We start from the raw sequence: 13823 nt of genomic DNA on the forward strand, positions 1-13823 counted from the left end.
ACCCGTTCACAGTTTATTCACACTGTCTTAACAAATGGATGTGATATGTTGGAAGATGATATAGTCAAATACATGAAAAGCATGCCTTTCATTATTCGACACTATATTAAACCCAATGAGGAATTGCATTCAATTACTAACTTCATGCCAGAGTATGGACACTACCATAGTTCTTCCAACTACGCTCTTCCCTTTGGACACAAGATTTTACACACTGACTTTTATTTGGGCAAAAGAGCAAAACAGACTGGCTGGCACATATTAAAGGGTGTGAACAGGGTACAGGTGTTTCCTCATGGAGCAGACATCTGACTTCACCTGAGGTTCAGGTGAAGTTAGGACACCTGTGCTGTTCTAACACGTTACCTCCCTGTAGAGGTCTTTATGATTCAGGTGTTAACACACCTAGATATATTTAAAATCATTGAAGTGTTTCAGACACACTGCAATGAAAAATAAAATGCATAAGAGGAAAGCCCAAATACAGCAGTCTTGACAGAAAAAAATCAAATTCAAAGAGTTTTTCAAATTTGAGTTTTGTGCTTCTGCAGCAAAGTTGAATTTGTTACATCTTAAAATTCAAAAATGTGAAATTTACAAATATTACAATTACAATAGTTTTGTAGACAAATAATTAACTAATTATCTGATTACTGGTGATTTTTGGAACTATGTTTTATTATTTAAATATATGTAAAACATAACCTAACTCAGGTATAGTGGCAGGTCAAATTAATGCAGAGATTCTCTGGTACAATACAAACAGTTTAATTGTGTCATTAACAATCAATACCCACTCCTAGTTAGAACATGTTCTGCATAAAGAAACCGAGAAACACTTATAAAACAGTCAGTCGTAACAAAATAACTGGTGTTCTCATTGAAATAAACTCATAAAAAAGAAACACTTTTTATACAGAATATTTATACAGGAATAGCATCTGAATTGGATTGTTAACCAAAGGAAGACACATCGCAGACATCGATATTCACACAAATTGCATATGTTTTTCTCTCTAATGTGTTCTATAGATTAGTCATTTACCTAAGCTTATTTGCATGATAGTAAAAATTGCATACAACATTAAGTGTGAAGCTTGTAGCATGAGTTGCTTGACATACAGCACGTTTTATAGGCAACCTTTAAAGCACATTTTCCATTTAAAACGTTAAGACACTTTGTTTTTTACTGCCCATCAAAATTACATTTATAAATAGAAAAGTATCAGTGAAATTAAAAAGCGCTACTGTATATAACAAACTTTCCAAAAAAGTAATTACATCAAAAACACTGCATGGAGTGCAAATAAATAATGTAGGACAACAAATAAAACAGAGGTTGTGATTCACATTTTTAACTGTGTGGCGTATCATAAAGTTACAGTGAAAAAGGTTTCACAAAATAATCTAACATTGGCAGTGCCATATAGTACAAGGCATTTGTTGGCATAGTTTCTTTAAGACTGTATTTCTTTTTACAGTAAATATATGTCTTATTATATATATTAATATTTATTCCTTAACAAATAATATGTAAAGATTGAGCCATTTTCAGTAATGCTCCTGGATTGCATTCCACAGTCTGAATGATCCGTAATCATGTATTTTTTTATTTTATATATATATTTTATTAAATAATAGCTAACATGCCAGAAGGCTCCAGGCTTTGTACCTCGTCATTAAGGCCTTGTCATCCACTTGGTCCTCAGTTTCATATGCATTTCGAAAATCAGTTAACATCACATACGTAAACACCTATCGGAGTCCTATCAAACTCCGGGGGGGCGGGGGGGGATTTTTAATTTAATCAGTAGCTCAAAATGAAAGAAGATCAGTGTAAAACAACAGACATCAAGTGCAGTCAGCAAATATCCACGGCAATGTATTTAGAATATTTTTTTTTGTGCAGGTATTTAAATGGTGCATCAGTCTTTACAGTGAATAATACAAGTACAAAATAAAGAAGTTAAACTTCTCGTATTACTGAGTCTGTGAAAATGGGCTTTCCAGTGTGAGAACATGTTGCTTGGCCTGTCAGTCTGCAATTGATAAACACTACTCGTATGCATTCAGTCTGGACTCCTCATTGACTGATAAATACACTACTTTTCTGGAGCGCCATTGTTCAGCATAGCTCACAGTCTGTGGCTGTATGAGATCACCATTCTCCGAGAGCAGACCCTGTTTGGGAGTCTGCTTTACACCTTGGCCTCATGCTCTGATTGTGCTTGGGCTTCAGCATGTGCCAGCTGTTCCTCCATCTTGATGGAGAAGATGGTGTTGTTGGTCTGAGTGCTCTCCTCAAGCTCCTTCAGCAGCTCCCCACCATCCCTGAAGTCCGACAGCTCTTCCTCGAAGGCTGGGCTGCTGCTGGTGCTGCTGTTCGTGGTGTTGCTGGGCTCCTTGGGCGGCTTTGCCGGATGGTTGACATAAAAGCGCTGGTTCTGGAAGAACTTGATGATGGTGAGCTTGGGCAGGTCCAGCTGGGCCGACAAAGTGTGAATGGCCTCCTCGTCCGGATACAGGCCCACGTCCTGGATGAAGCTCTGGAGGATGCCCAGGGCCTCTAGGGAGATTTTTCCTCCGCCCGTGCGAGCCTTGGCATGGGCCCCTCCGCGGCTGCCCTCGTCCTCTGTCTCCGCCGGGGAGGCTGTGGAGGGCTGGCGAGGGGGCAGCCGGGGGCCCATGGGCACATGCTGTTGAGGCTGCTGTTGCATGGGCTGCTGGGACAGCAGAGGCTGGGAGGGATGCTGGAGAGACATGGGGGGCTGGTGGTGCTGATGAGGCTGGGGGGGCTGATGAGGCTGGGACTGCAGCAGGGTGGGGATGAGGAGGAGACAAGAAGGGGGTGTGATCAGCAAACACTTATCGGCAGCTCAGTGAGCCCTTTCATACGAAATCAATTGAGTTGCGTGGAAAAAAATGACCCCTCTGTGTATAGAACGGTTGCTTAGCTAAAGGAATTTCCAAGTGATATCTCACTGAATGTAATCAGTTCTCCTGAAAAAAACTTTTTTTGTGCGTGTTTAGATTGTGTCTTATTGTAAGAGGGTGAGAGCCACCAACTCTTGAAGATACACACATACAATACTCAAACTAATGAACATGAACACATTACAAACAATTGCTCATTCCCACACACGCACGCACGCACACACACACACACACAGTTCACAGGGAAACTGTATATGGTAGTCTCAAAAGCTTATCAGACTCTATTCAAATGCTATTGCAGACAGAGATAAACAAACTGTGTGTGTACAATTCACGTTGAGATGTCTGTCGATTGCAAAGCTGTGAGAATGCTATCGATGGCTCTGCTTTGCAGGCTGTATCCGTTAGAGTAAACACATGACACATTACTCCTAGAATGTCTCATTGTTTGGTTGGAGAGAGAGGTTGAGTGGGCAACTCGTGGTCCCTATTGACCGTACAAAACTGTGTATTTTTTTAGAGTCAGAGCCACTCGAATTGGGTGTTTCATAATGAAGTTTAGAAAACACAGCACTTTACAGATAGCTTATCAGGCAGCTGCACAGCTGTTCTCAAAGATCTCATTTACAGTAATAAAAGTATACTAGGAGCTATATTAAGGGCAGGTTATCCAATGCAAGCTCATATATTTTTCTGTACTTCACTGTGTGTGAAATCTATTTGAAAAGTATTTTAATTGGAGTCAACTAATATGGTTTCATAGATTAAGTGAAAATGTGTGATATTGTTTATTTATTATTACAAATGGAAAAAAGGACCAACATTATGCATGATCAGTTTTGTTTCAGCACCATTAAGACTAAATAGCTATTTATTCATATTCCTATCAAACAACTCCAGTGTTTTTTAACCTTTATCGGAAGGTGGAAAAATCATTATTTCAAATTTGTTTTTTTGTGCTTATCAACAACACACTATTTTATAAAGTGTGAGCCTTAGAAGTTTTGCACTCATTTGCTAATGTCCTTTTAAAAAGGAAACCTATTAGATTAGCTGAAGCTAACTTGACTTTGAAAAGGTTTTCATTAAAAGTAGAAGCATGATCTATTCTGATACTCTAACATTCTAACACTCATCTGAAACATATAATTTAGGTTAAGGTTACAAACACAAAAAGGTAACAAACAGGTTAATTAGAATGAATAATAACTGGGTTTTGTGTAACATGGAAAAATGATCTGTAAAATAAATATATCAAGGAATATTGAGTTGTTTTGTGCTTTAGTGTGTAAAGGAACTTTTTCTCCTCACCTGCAGTGGGTCTGTAGACATATACATCAGAGTTGGGGTCTGTGGGCACACATATCAGAGTTGGTATTCGCGTGTGAGGGTGAACACACTGTGTCTGGGTGTTTACAGCCCCGTGTTTGTATGTGTGTGTGTGAGAGAGAGAGAGCACACTGCACAGCTCAGCCTGTGTGTGGGGTCTGCCTCACCTGCATGGGGTCGGTGGACACATGCATCATGTGGGGGGGCCTGTCTGTGTGGTGCTGCTGTCCTGCGCTGCTCTCCTGCTCGTAGATGGCGTCCCGTTCGGCCTGGGCCAGACTCAGGAAGCGGCGGATCATGGACAAGTTCTCCCACAGTGTGCGGTTTTCTGGAGAGGGGTCCTCCTTCCATCGAAGCAGCTCACATAGCCACCCCTGCGGAGGGCATCACACAAGGCACAACAATGATGAGACATTGACGGGTCATTGACTGTGTTTTGGTTGACCCTGCAGTATGAATATGGGTTTTAAGATTATGCTACATAATCTAACAAAAGGACAACAGAAATGTGATTGTACAGCAAACTTTTGCTGGTAACATTTTGGGCAAGTTTCATAAACAAATATTGGCAATATGGAAAGTCACGAGTACAACTGAACTGGATTCGAGCACACAGCTCTGTCACAGGAGGCGGATTAAATAAATAAATAACATTTATCTTCCATGCTTAACACACTCCAGCAGAGGGCCATGAGAGATGAGGTTGTCGGCTTACAAAACGATACCCACTGTACTTGCTTCTTAGTTCCGCTACAGGTGGTTTCTATTTGTGCAGCTGACATGTACCGAGTACAAGACAGACTCGTACAGTAGTTTTCCGATGGATGAAGATTTTCTGGGACTCACACATCAAGAGCTATGTGAGCAATTTGTAGAGAAACAGCATAAAGGGGTGAGTCTGTCACTGTGAAGCCAGACCACCCCTGCTCTTACCACCAAAAATGAATTAATTCACATGGGATAATAAATGGTTATTCTTCAGGCTAGATTGGATGATTGGATTAGGCAGTGAATAATTTGCCTTTGTTTTAGTTTAGGTATATTTAAATGTATGCATTTTTATATGTCATGTGAACTGAAACTTTAGTTGCAGTCACAATCCCAGGAAAAGTGTTAAAAGTCAAGGCCTCCTAAATCACTGCTAGACATTTTCTTTCAATCTCACATCCTCCTCAGTACTGAATGTAATTAACTGCCATCCATTACCATTGCGTATGTCAATGTGGACACAAAAACTAATAGGAACATATGCATTTGGAAAGTATATTGGAGATTAGAGGGACAGACATAATGGGTGGAGGACTGTAGAGTTATCAGACTGTGTGTATGTGTGCATGTGTGCGCGCACGCGCGCGTGTTGTTCAGCTGGTAGCCTGTCTTGGCAGGGTGACAGGGTGGTGTTGTAATCTCCCGGCCAGTGTGCGGCAGCACCTTTCATTTCCACAGGATTACAACGCAGTGTTCCACACGCACGCACACACACACACGCACACACAGGGCAGAGCCATGCTGCCACACTGCATGCAAGAGATAACTCAGCATTTCTGTTGTCCCCTGTTCCAACTCCTCCCCTAAGCCACATCAAACCCAGGAGGGTTTGTAGAGAAAGCTGGATGAGAGGGGGAGACAGAGAGAGAGAGAGAGAGAGAGGGGGGGGGGGGGGGAAGAGAGTGAGTGAGAAAGAGGGAGAGAGAGGGTCATAAAGACTGCCTGCCCACCTTGTTCCTTTGCCACGTTTATTGTTGCGTTTTTAATTTGCATGCAGGAGGATTTGGAAGGCAGCGCTCCGATTCTGGTGTCTGTGGTTTCAGCCGAATCGCCAGTGAGGAACAGCCTCTCCCTCCTGCCTTTCCTCCTCCTCACCCACATGCCTCCAAGTCTCTACTCAAAGCCTAAGTAACACGCTACCACGGCACTGCCGCACAGTAATCCAACTCAAATACTCCCCAAACCAACAGGATTAAACCCAAAGTACTAGAGCCAATCAAACAAAAGCTCAATGTGAACTCCATCCTAATGCTGGGAAGTCCTCAAAGAAAAAAATGACAAAAAAAAAATGCTACGCAAAGAGCAATGCATTTTCCAGGTTCAGATTGCTCAACAAAAAAGTGAAAAAAATATATATATAATATATAAATTATATTTTAAGTTACTTTTAATTAGTTAAGTTAATTTTTTTTAAAAACACTGCCCAAAACAGAAGCTGAAAACACCCTGTCTGTCCCTGTCAAGGTACATAGTTTGCATTTTCCATGGTGCTTTAAAAGTCTGAAGTTGTATTGTTATTAAGCAACTTTATTTTTTTTGTGTGAACTTATTTTGTGTAAAGGACAGTAGAGAAGAGTCACTTAGCCTTTCCATTTCAATACGACATTGATCGAACCTTCAGCGCAGATGTACATGCCTTGGGGTCAAAAGGTGCAGAATTATAAGGTAATAAAGTCTTCAGCGGTCCTCATGCAGCCTTGTAGAGCTCCCATTGTGTGGCCACGGTATAAATAGCAAGCAGGCGTTCTGATAAAAATATTTCACTCCTGACACAATGGCTGAATTCATGCGCGAGATTTACCCAACTATGCAGCGGCACACCGTATGCGTGTGCTTGTGTGAGCGTGAGTGTGTGTGAGCGAGTGTGTGTGTGTGTGTGTGTGCAGCAGTCACAAGCTGCCAATGAGAGCATAGGCCTGGTCTGTCAGAGAACAGCATGGTATTCACCCCCCTCCCCCACCCCAAAATGGAGACACATTACTGCATTAATAAACAAGTGGCTCTGCTGTGAAAACCCTGCATGGGAACGAGAGAGGGAGCGAGTGAGAGAGCCAGAGCGAGAGAGATAGAGAGAGGGGAGGAGGGGGAGAGTGAGAGAGCCAGAGCGAGAGAGAGATAGAGGCCAGCTCGGCCTTCTCTGTCACACGGCATGGCCAACACCTTACTGTAATCTCATTTACTGGTTATCATCAGACCCCATCAGCCTGACCTCACTCACCGCACCAAACAAGCCGACAGATGTCCATCAATTCGCTTTTTTTTTCTCTCCCCTCCCCGAGACAGGATTATAGCATGATAAAATCATGCAATGTTCTACCACGAAACAAAAGGTACTGTGTGTGTTTTAGATGTCACAGATTTAACCTTGTCCGAGACACACACCGACAAAAAAAAGTTTTGAGGAAAACATTGGGAATGTTGTGGCTTACTAGAAGTTCATCAGCCAGACAAACATCTCTCATGTCCAAATGGGAGAAAGACAAGCAGGGGAGTGACAAAGCATTATTGTCTTTCCCTCCATAGACCTGGCAGCAGGCCAAAGCCGGCAGACAATGCTATGCAGATAAACGCAGCCGATAACATGGTATGTTCAAACCTGCTTCTCCTCCCGAGTGAGCATGCACGGGTGCGTGTCCTGCAAATGACGTGTGATGGGTCGTAAATACGGTACGCCGTGACGACCACGTCCATCTGCTGACTGGGGGAGCGACTTACAACATGCTTGCTTTGGGTAGACGTCCAGGCATATGTGAATCTCCCGCTATGATAAGCAAAGATTGACTGCTCGAAAATTTACCCTGTTTTCAAAGCAGGAATTTGTCATATAAATAGGGTAGCTTGAAAGACCCATTCAAGGTCATGGTTTTGGCATGGAGAGTGAAGAGGGAGAATGGGGAAATGGGTCAACCCTCTTATTTGAACTCCTAATCATCCCTGAGGGTAAACTTAAGATTCAGTTACATGTAGTCAATGCTTATTTATTTATTTATTCATTTCATTTATTTATTCTATGTATTTTTTCTCTTTATATATTAACCCTCTCATATGAGGACTTGGGTCAGACAGCCTGGCCTAAATGCTCACATACAGTAGTGAGCTGAAGTTTAAATAGAGGGCAAGGTATCTTAAATTTGGTTATTATATTAGATATTAGACACACTATGCAATGATATTGTCTACATGAACTCTGCAACATTTATCACCATTTAAGAAGCATCATTAGATGTTCTAAAAAGTGCCCAATTGCCTACCATTAAGTTTGGAGACAGCTGCTTGATTGGTTATCAGATCTCTTCTGTTGTCATGGTCAGCAGAAGATTGCTGCTCATTTGAAAGGAACAAGGCAACCTGCTTCTCTGCTTTCCAAGTGGGACTTGGGAAGGCATTTCAGAACTGAAGTGGGAATGGAATGATATCAAGGTCCCCAGCTGGGAAACCTATGATGTCAGTGTTGACGGAGTTAAAGGCTGTGACCTCACCAGTCACAATAACCCAGCTGACAAAGATAACAGACTGGCTGCTCATATGCACATGCTTGCAGGGCGAGGCATGATTATTCAGGAAATGGGGCTCTTTGTCAGCAATTACTCCCATAACAATGGTAACCAATTCGGTGTTACAATATGTCACAGTTGCTCAAATCGTGAAATTGTCCATGAGTGTTCTGAAACCCATAGATACTTGGGTGTAGAGAATATTAAAAATACTTTGTATAATCCCAAATAATTTTGATTCAGTTATCCTTTACCTAAATGTAACTATTAGGGTAACATTGTTGATGATGTATTACATACATTAAAAGCCTGCAATGCTAGTCACGGCATAGCTACAATACTCTTTAACACTTACACTTCTATAGATTGTGTATATACAGTGGTTTAGGCATGAAACAATAGCAGTTAGGATGGTAAATACAACATAGATCAACAACAAGAGGGGGGGGGGGGGTGAATGGAGAGGTTGAGAAAGTATGCAGATACACAACAAACAGCTAATAGCACAAGAATTAGAAGCACATCCAGCTCCTTCGAGAAGTGAGTTTCGGATTCCATCAATTATAAAAGCTTAATTGAGTTTTAATTCAAAGCTGAGGTTTAATTGCTAATATCAGAGCAGAATTAAGCTGATAAATCACAACTGGTCTTATTAAATTATGGATTGAAATAACAGAGAACCTGCAAATTGTGCGTGTCAGCTAAAGCTGTATTCTTAATTGAATGGTCTGCCTTACCTGAAAGTAAACCTTAGGCCAATGTTTCCTACATTACATTCCAACTTTAGTGGAAAATGTTAAGGGGGCGAAAGTATATGATTCATGATGACAGAGAAATTAAATTATGAAGAAATTATAACTTTCTGAAAATATGAGATGATTAAAATAAGGGTTTTCAACCTGACTTATGGCACTGCAAGAGGATGCTCAAAGAGGTCAACAAATAACCAAATAGCATCAACAAAGACTGGTAAACAAAATCTTAGTACCAGGGAGTGTGTATGAGAGAGAAAGAGAGAGAGAGAGGTAGAGAGTACTAGTAAGCACCAGCCTGAGCACTTCAACGAGTCCTAATGTCCCCCATACAGTCCCTCACTCTTACACCGTACACACACACACACACACACACACACACACACACACACACACACACACACACACACACACACACACACACACACACACACACACACACACACACACACACACACACACACACACACACACACACACACACACACACACACACACTCTCTCTCTCTCTCTCATTTCAACACACACTGCATCTGCCGGAGCTAGTGGCTATAGTTAAATTGAAATATTTCCCGGCGTGTGTCAGAAGCATGCAGAATGGTAATTATGACAGATCTGATTAGGCGGGCCGAGTCGAGCGGCTCCGGGCTGCAGGTGCGACCTTGTGCATTCCTGCGTGTGTAAATAAAATTAATTACAAGCGTGGGGGGCGCGCGGCGCGTGACATCGGCGCGCGCGGGGGACTCCCACGGGGGGCACCCTAATGGAATATTTTCCCCGAGTCTAATAATACAGTTGGTATTGACTTGAGGTAATTAGGGGGATCATTAAAGCGCTTTTCCCGGCGTATTTGCCTGCCTGATCAGATTAGCGAGAATGGGCCTCAGAACAAGCCCTGTGTGGTCTGTCAGAGGAGAGGAGACAGTGGGAGAGGGCTTGCAATCTACTTCACTCCTGAGCTGGAGAGTGGGTGGGGGCATGGAGGGTGAGGGCCACTCTGGGCTCTGACAGGGGAGTAGAGGTGGGTTAGAGAGTGAGAGGTAGGGGTAGAGAGTGAGAGGTAGGGGTAGAGTGTGAGAGGTAGGGGAAGAGAGTGAGAAGCAGGGTTAGAGAGTGAGAGGTAGGGGTAGAGAGTGAGAGGTAGGGGTAGAGAGTGAGAGGTAGGGGTAGAGAGTTAGAGGTAGGGGTAGAGAGTTAGAGGTAGGGGTACATAGTGAGAGGTAGGGGTAGAGAGTGAGAGGTAGGGGTAGAGAGTGAGAGGTAGGGGTAGAGAGTGAGAGGTAGGGGTAGAGAGTGAAAGGTAGGGGTAGAGAGTGAGAGGTATGGGTAGAGAGTGAGAGGTAGGGGTAGAGAGTGAAAGGTAGGGGTAGAGAGTGAGAGGTAGGGGTAGAGCAGGAGGAGGACAAGAGGAGAGGGGGAAGTCAGTGAGAGATAGTGACAGGGGGAGGTGTGAGAGAGATGGTGAGAGAGTAAGAAGCAAGAGGTCAGGAGAGTGTAAGCGGGCATGCTCAGTGTGACTCCAGTCCTGGCTAAAGGGGGTTCATGAATCAGGGGAGAGGTGGAAGGAGGTAAGGAAAGAGGGTGGGATGCTGGTGGGGGGGGAGGTGGGGGGTGGGAGATTCCTCTGTCCATTAAACAATAAGAGAATGGCTCATTTCAGTGTGAGGAGGACTTTGTCGTTTGCAAGATCATTCATTCGTTAAATTAATTATTCAGACATCTGGGTCTACAGTTCAAGGAATAGTGTCTTTAATAATGCAGCAAATCTGCACATCGTTTCCACGGCAACCTAATAACCATAAATAAATAAATCAATTAATAAACATGTGTGGCCTTTATTTCCCTTTTGGTACCAAGCTCTCATTAAATTTCAGGGGAAAGACAGACACCTAAGTCTGTAAACAAACCGATAATAGTTGGATAGATTTCCACTGAAAGAAGAGAAGTTTAGCTTTGAGGCCACCTTAAAAACACTTTAGTTCTATCCTGGCTATAATCTCTCTGTATCATCAGGATTTCTTTGGATTCAGAGACCCATGTTAAACAGACACGTTTAACAGACTAAACTGGGTATACCTTCCACACAAGTACTAAAACACCTTTCACTTACTGATGTGGGCTGTGTCCATGACAACAATTATAAGTTTTCACCCCAGGTTTGGCCACAGCAACACCAGGTATTTGAATTAGTTTTTTGTCCCATTTAAAATACTTGGGATTAGGCTGAGACATCTGAGTGGGATGCAAAGCCATCAGGCTGTCCTCATTCAAAACCGAAAAACAAGGCTTTCAACTAACCCAGGAAATGAATCATCCGAGAAGCAGGAAGGGGGAGGTGGGGGCTGTTAGAGTGATCGTCCAGTAATTTCACCAGCGTCACCCACTCCTCCCCCTCCCTCTCCCTCTCACCCACCCCATCTTTTCCACTCTAGAATAGCAAGACACTCGGTGCCCCTACTGCAACCCCCCACCCCCACCCGAGGGGTACCGTGCCAGGTGGGTGCAGGGTGACAGATGGCACACACCAGCCCCCCGACCCAACCCCCTCCCCGCTCTCCCTACTGCACCAGCCCCCTGCCTGGCCCCCCTGGTGGCGCAGCGGCAGACCAGATCAGTGCCATTCTGTCTCATTAGAGCCTGGCTAATTAGCGTAGCCTCTTCCAGGGGAGAAGTAGGAGAGGGAGAGAGAGAGGCACACAAAGATAAAGAGAGAAAGAAAGAAAGAGAAAGAGAGAGAGAGAGAAAGGAGAGGGGGGCGTTTGGTGGTGATTGGTTGTCCGCTGGTCATTCTAGAATCATGGGGCTACGAGCCCTGTGGTGAAGGGGCTCTCAGGGTGCTTGTTGCATGACAGCAGGGACTCTGATTCCCACAATCACACTCAGGATGTGTCAGCAACTCAGACACCAAGCTCCCCACAGCTAGCCTCCCTGACGCTAGCTTCCGCTATTTAGCAGCCAAAGTGGCACAGCTAACCGCCCTCAGTGTTAGCCTAGCCTGTTAACTTAGCGAGAAACAAAGAATGCTAGCTGCCACCTTCAAGCTGGTTTACACTAGTAACATTAACACTGGCTACCTAGAAGGCTAGCCTAAACTTCTCAAACCAAATGGGGAGTCTGCTAATGCTCAGTGACAGGCTACTTCTGCCAGCATTGTATCTTGTAGCCGACATCAACACAGGGTCTGAACAAAGTTGTGTGCAGCCAGCAGTTCTTTAAACTGAAACATTACTTCTATCTGATAAGAATATGATGGTTCATAAATACATCTTTCTAAAAACAAACAAACATTACCAAATGATCAAAACAGGGTGTCTCACGGGTACAAAAGAAATATGTAAAGGCTGTACATGAGCACGTCCATGTACAATATGACTGAATATCATAGTTTACATTGACTTAGTGCAACCAGTCACAGTAAAGAGGGTTTTGAAAAGCTACAGTGAATATGAGGGAGAGCTACCAGTTAAAAGCTGGCAGGGGCCTGCTGTGGTTACGAGCCCTGAGAGGGGATGGGATGGCTTGCATCCAAATCTCACCCTAACTCCCCCCCCCCCCCCCCACACACACACACACACCCACACAGTCACAAACACAAGCACAGACTCTCTTCTCTTTCTAATCTCCTCCCTTTATCTCCTCCCATCCCATCCCTTTCCTCTTGCTCATCTGTCTCTCGCAGGGCACTCTCACTCAAGGAAGACAATCACACACGTGCACAGAAACACACACACATGGAAACAATCTCTCCTCCAACCCCTCCCACAACACCCTGCCCCCACCCTATGCCAGCTCTACCAGGGTGCCTCTATACATGTATGTAACCTCTGACAATTACAGTGATACAGTGGGCAGAGGGATGGCACACCACGCCTATAAGGCACGCATGCGCCAATTTCCGTGATGAGGCCTCTCTTCCTCCCCCATTCCTGCTGAACCCCATATGGGCAAGCTGCCAACCTCAACCTCGACGCACCCATCCCTCACTACCCATCCCCCCTGCTCCTTCAACCCCCAACCCCAGCACCAGCAGGCCCTGTCTGGGTTACAGCCCAACCTAGGCCTGGGTGTCTGGTATGGATCTCGGGTCTCCTGTTCTGAGGTTGAGCAGCTACTTCCCCTGGTGGTGGTGAGGGCAGTGTGGGCCGGGAGGGGGTACCAGCTGCCCGGGGAGCGCCCATTACGAGATGGAGCCAGAGATAAGTGCTCTCCCAGGCCCCCTTTCACAGGCATAATTAGCGCACTTCTTATCTGCTGCTCAATTCACATTCACACCCGCCCGCAATGAATGAAGCAGGGACGAGAGAGAAGAGAGAGAGAGAGAAGGTGGGGGGATGGAAACTATAGAGGCAAGAGGCACAGTGGAAACCTGTTCCCAGACAAATGATCATTTGAGAGGAGACAGTTGTGATTTAATGCTATGTTTTGTCTTTGTACCCTCCCCCTCTCTCTCTCCGTACTTCTAAAAAGTCTTTGAACTCTCGAACAAAAACAGTGGTTTGTGCATCAAACTGCAATTTGGTAAAACAAAGGTATCTGGAACTATAAT

At 44.1% G+C, this 13823-nt stretch overlaps 1 protein-coding gene across 5 annotated transcripts in view; it reads right to left on the bottom strand.

The window, feature by feature from the left end:
* Positions 1-233: 233 nt before the first annotated feature.
* satb1b (SATB homeobox 1b) overlaps positions 234-13823 on the bottom strand; it is a 44114-nt gene continuing 30524 nt past the window's right edge. For all 5 annotated transcript variants that reach the window (XM_067238267.1, XM_067238270.1, XM_067238268.1 and 2 more), the window contains 3 exons: positions 4431-4637; positions 4246-4284; positions 234-2810 (listed from right to left, as the gene is read on the bottom strand). In XM_067238267.1, the coding sequence (XP_067094368.1) occupies positions 2199-2810; positions 4246-4284; positions 4431-4637 (858 nt within the window). In that variant the 3' untranslated portion in view covers positions 234-2198. The remainder of the gene's footprint in view (positions 2811-4245; positions 4285-4430; positions 4638-13823) is intronic.

This window comes from Osmerus mordax, chromosome 6 (genome assembly GCF_038355195.1).
Source record: "Osmerus mordax isolate fOsmMor3 chromosome 6, fOsmMor3.pri, whole genome shotgun sequence".
Taxonomy (NCBI): domain Eukaryota; kingdom Metazoa; phylum Chordata; class Actinopteri; order Osmeriformes; family Osmeridae; genus Osmerus; species Osmerus mordax.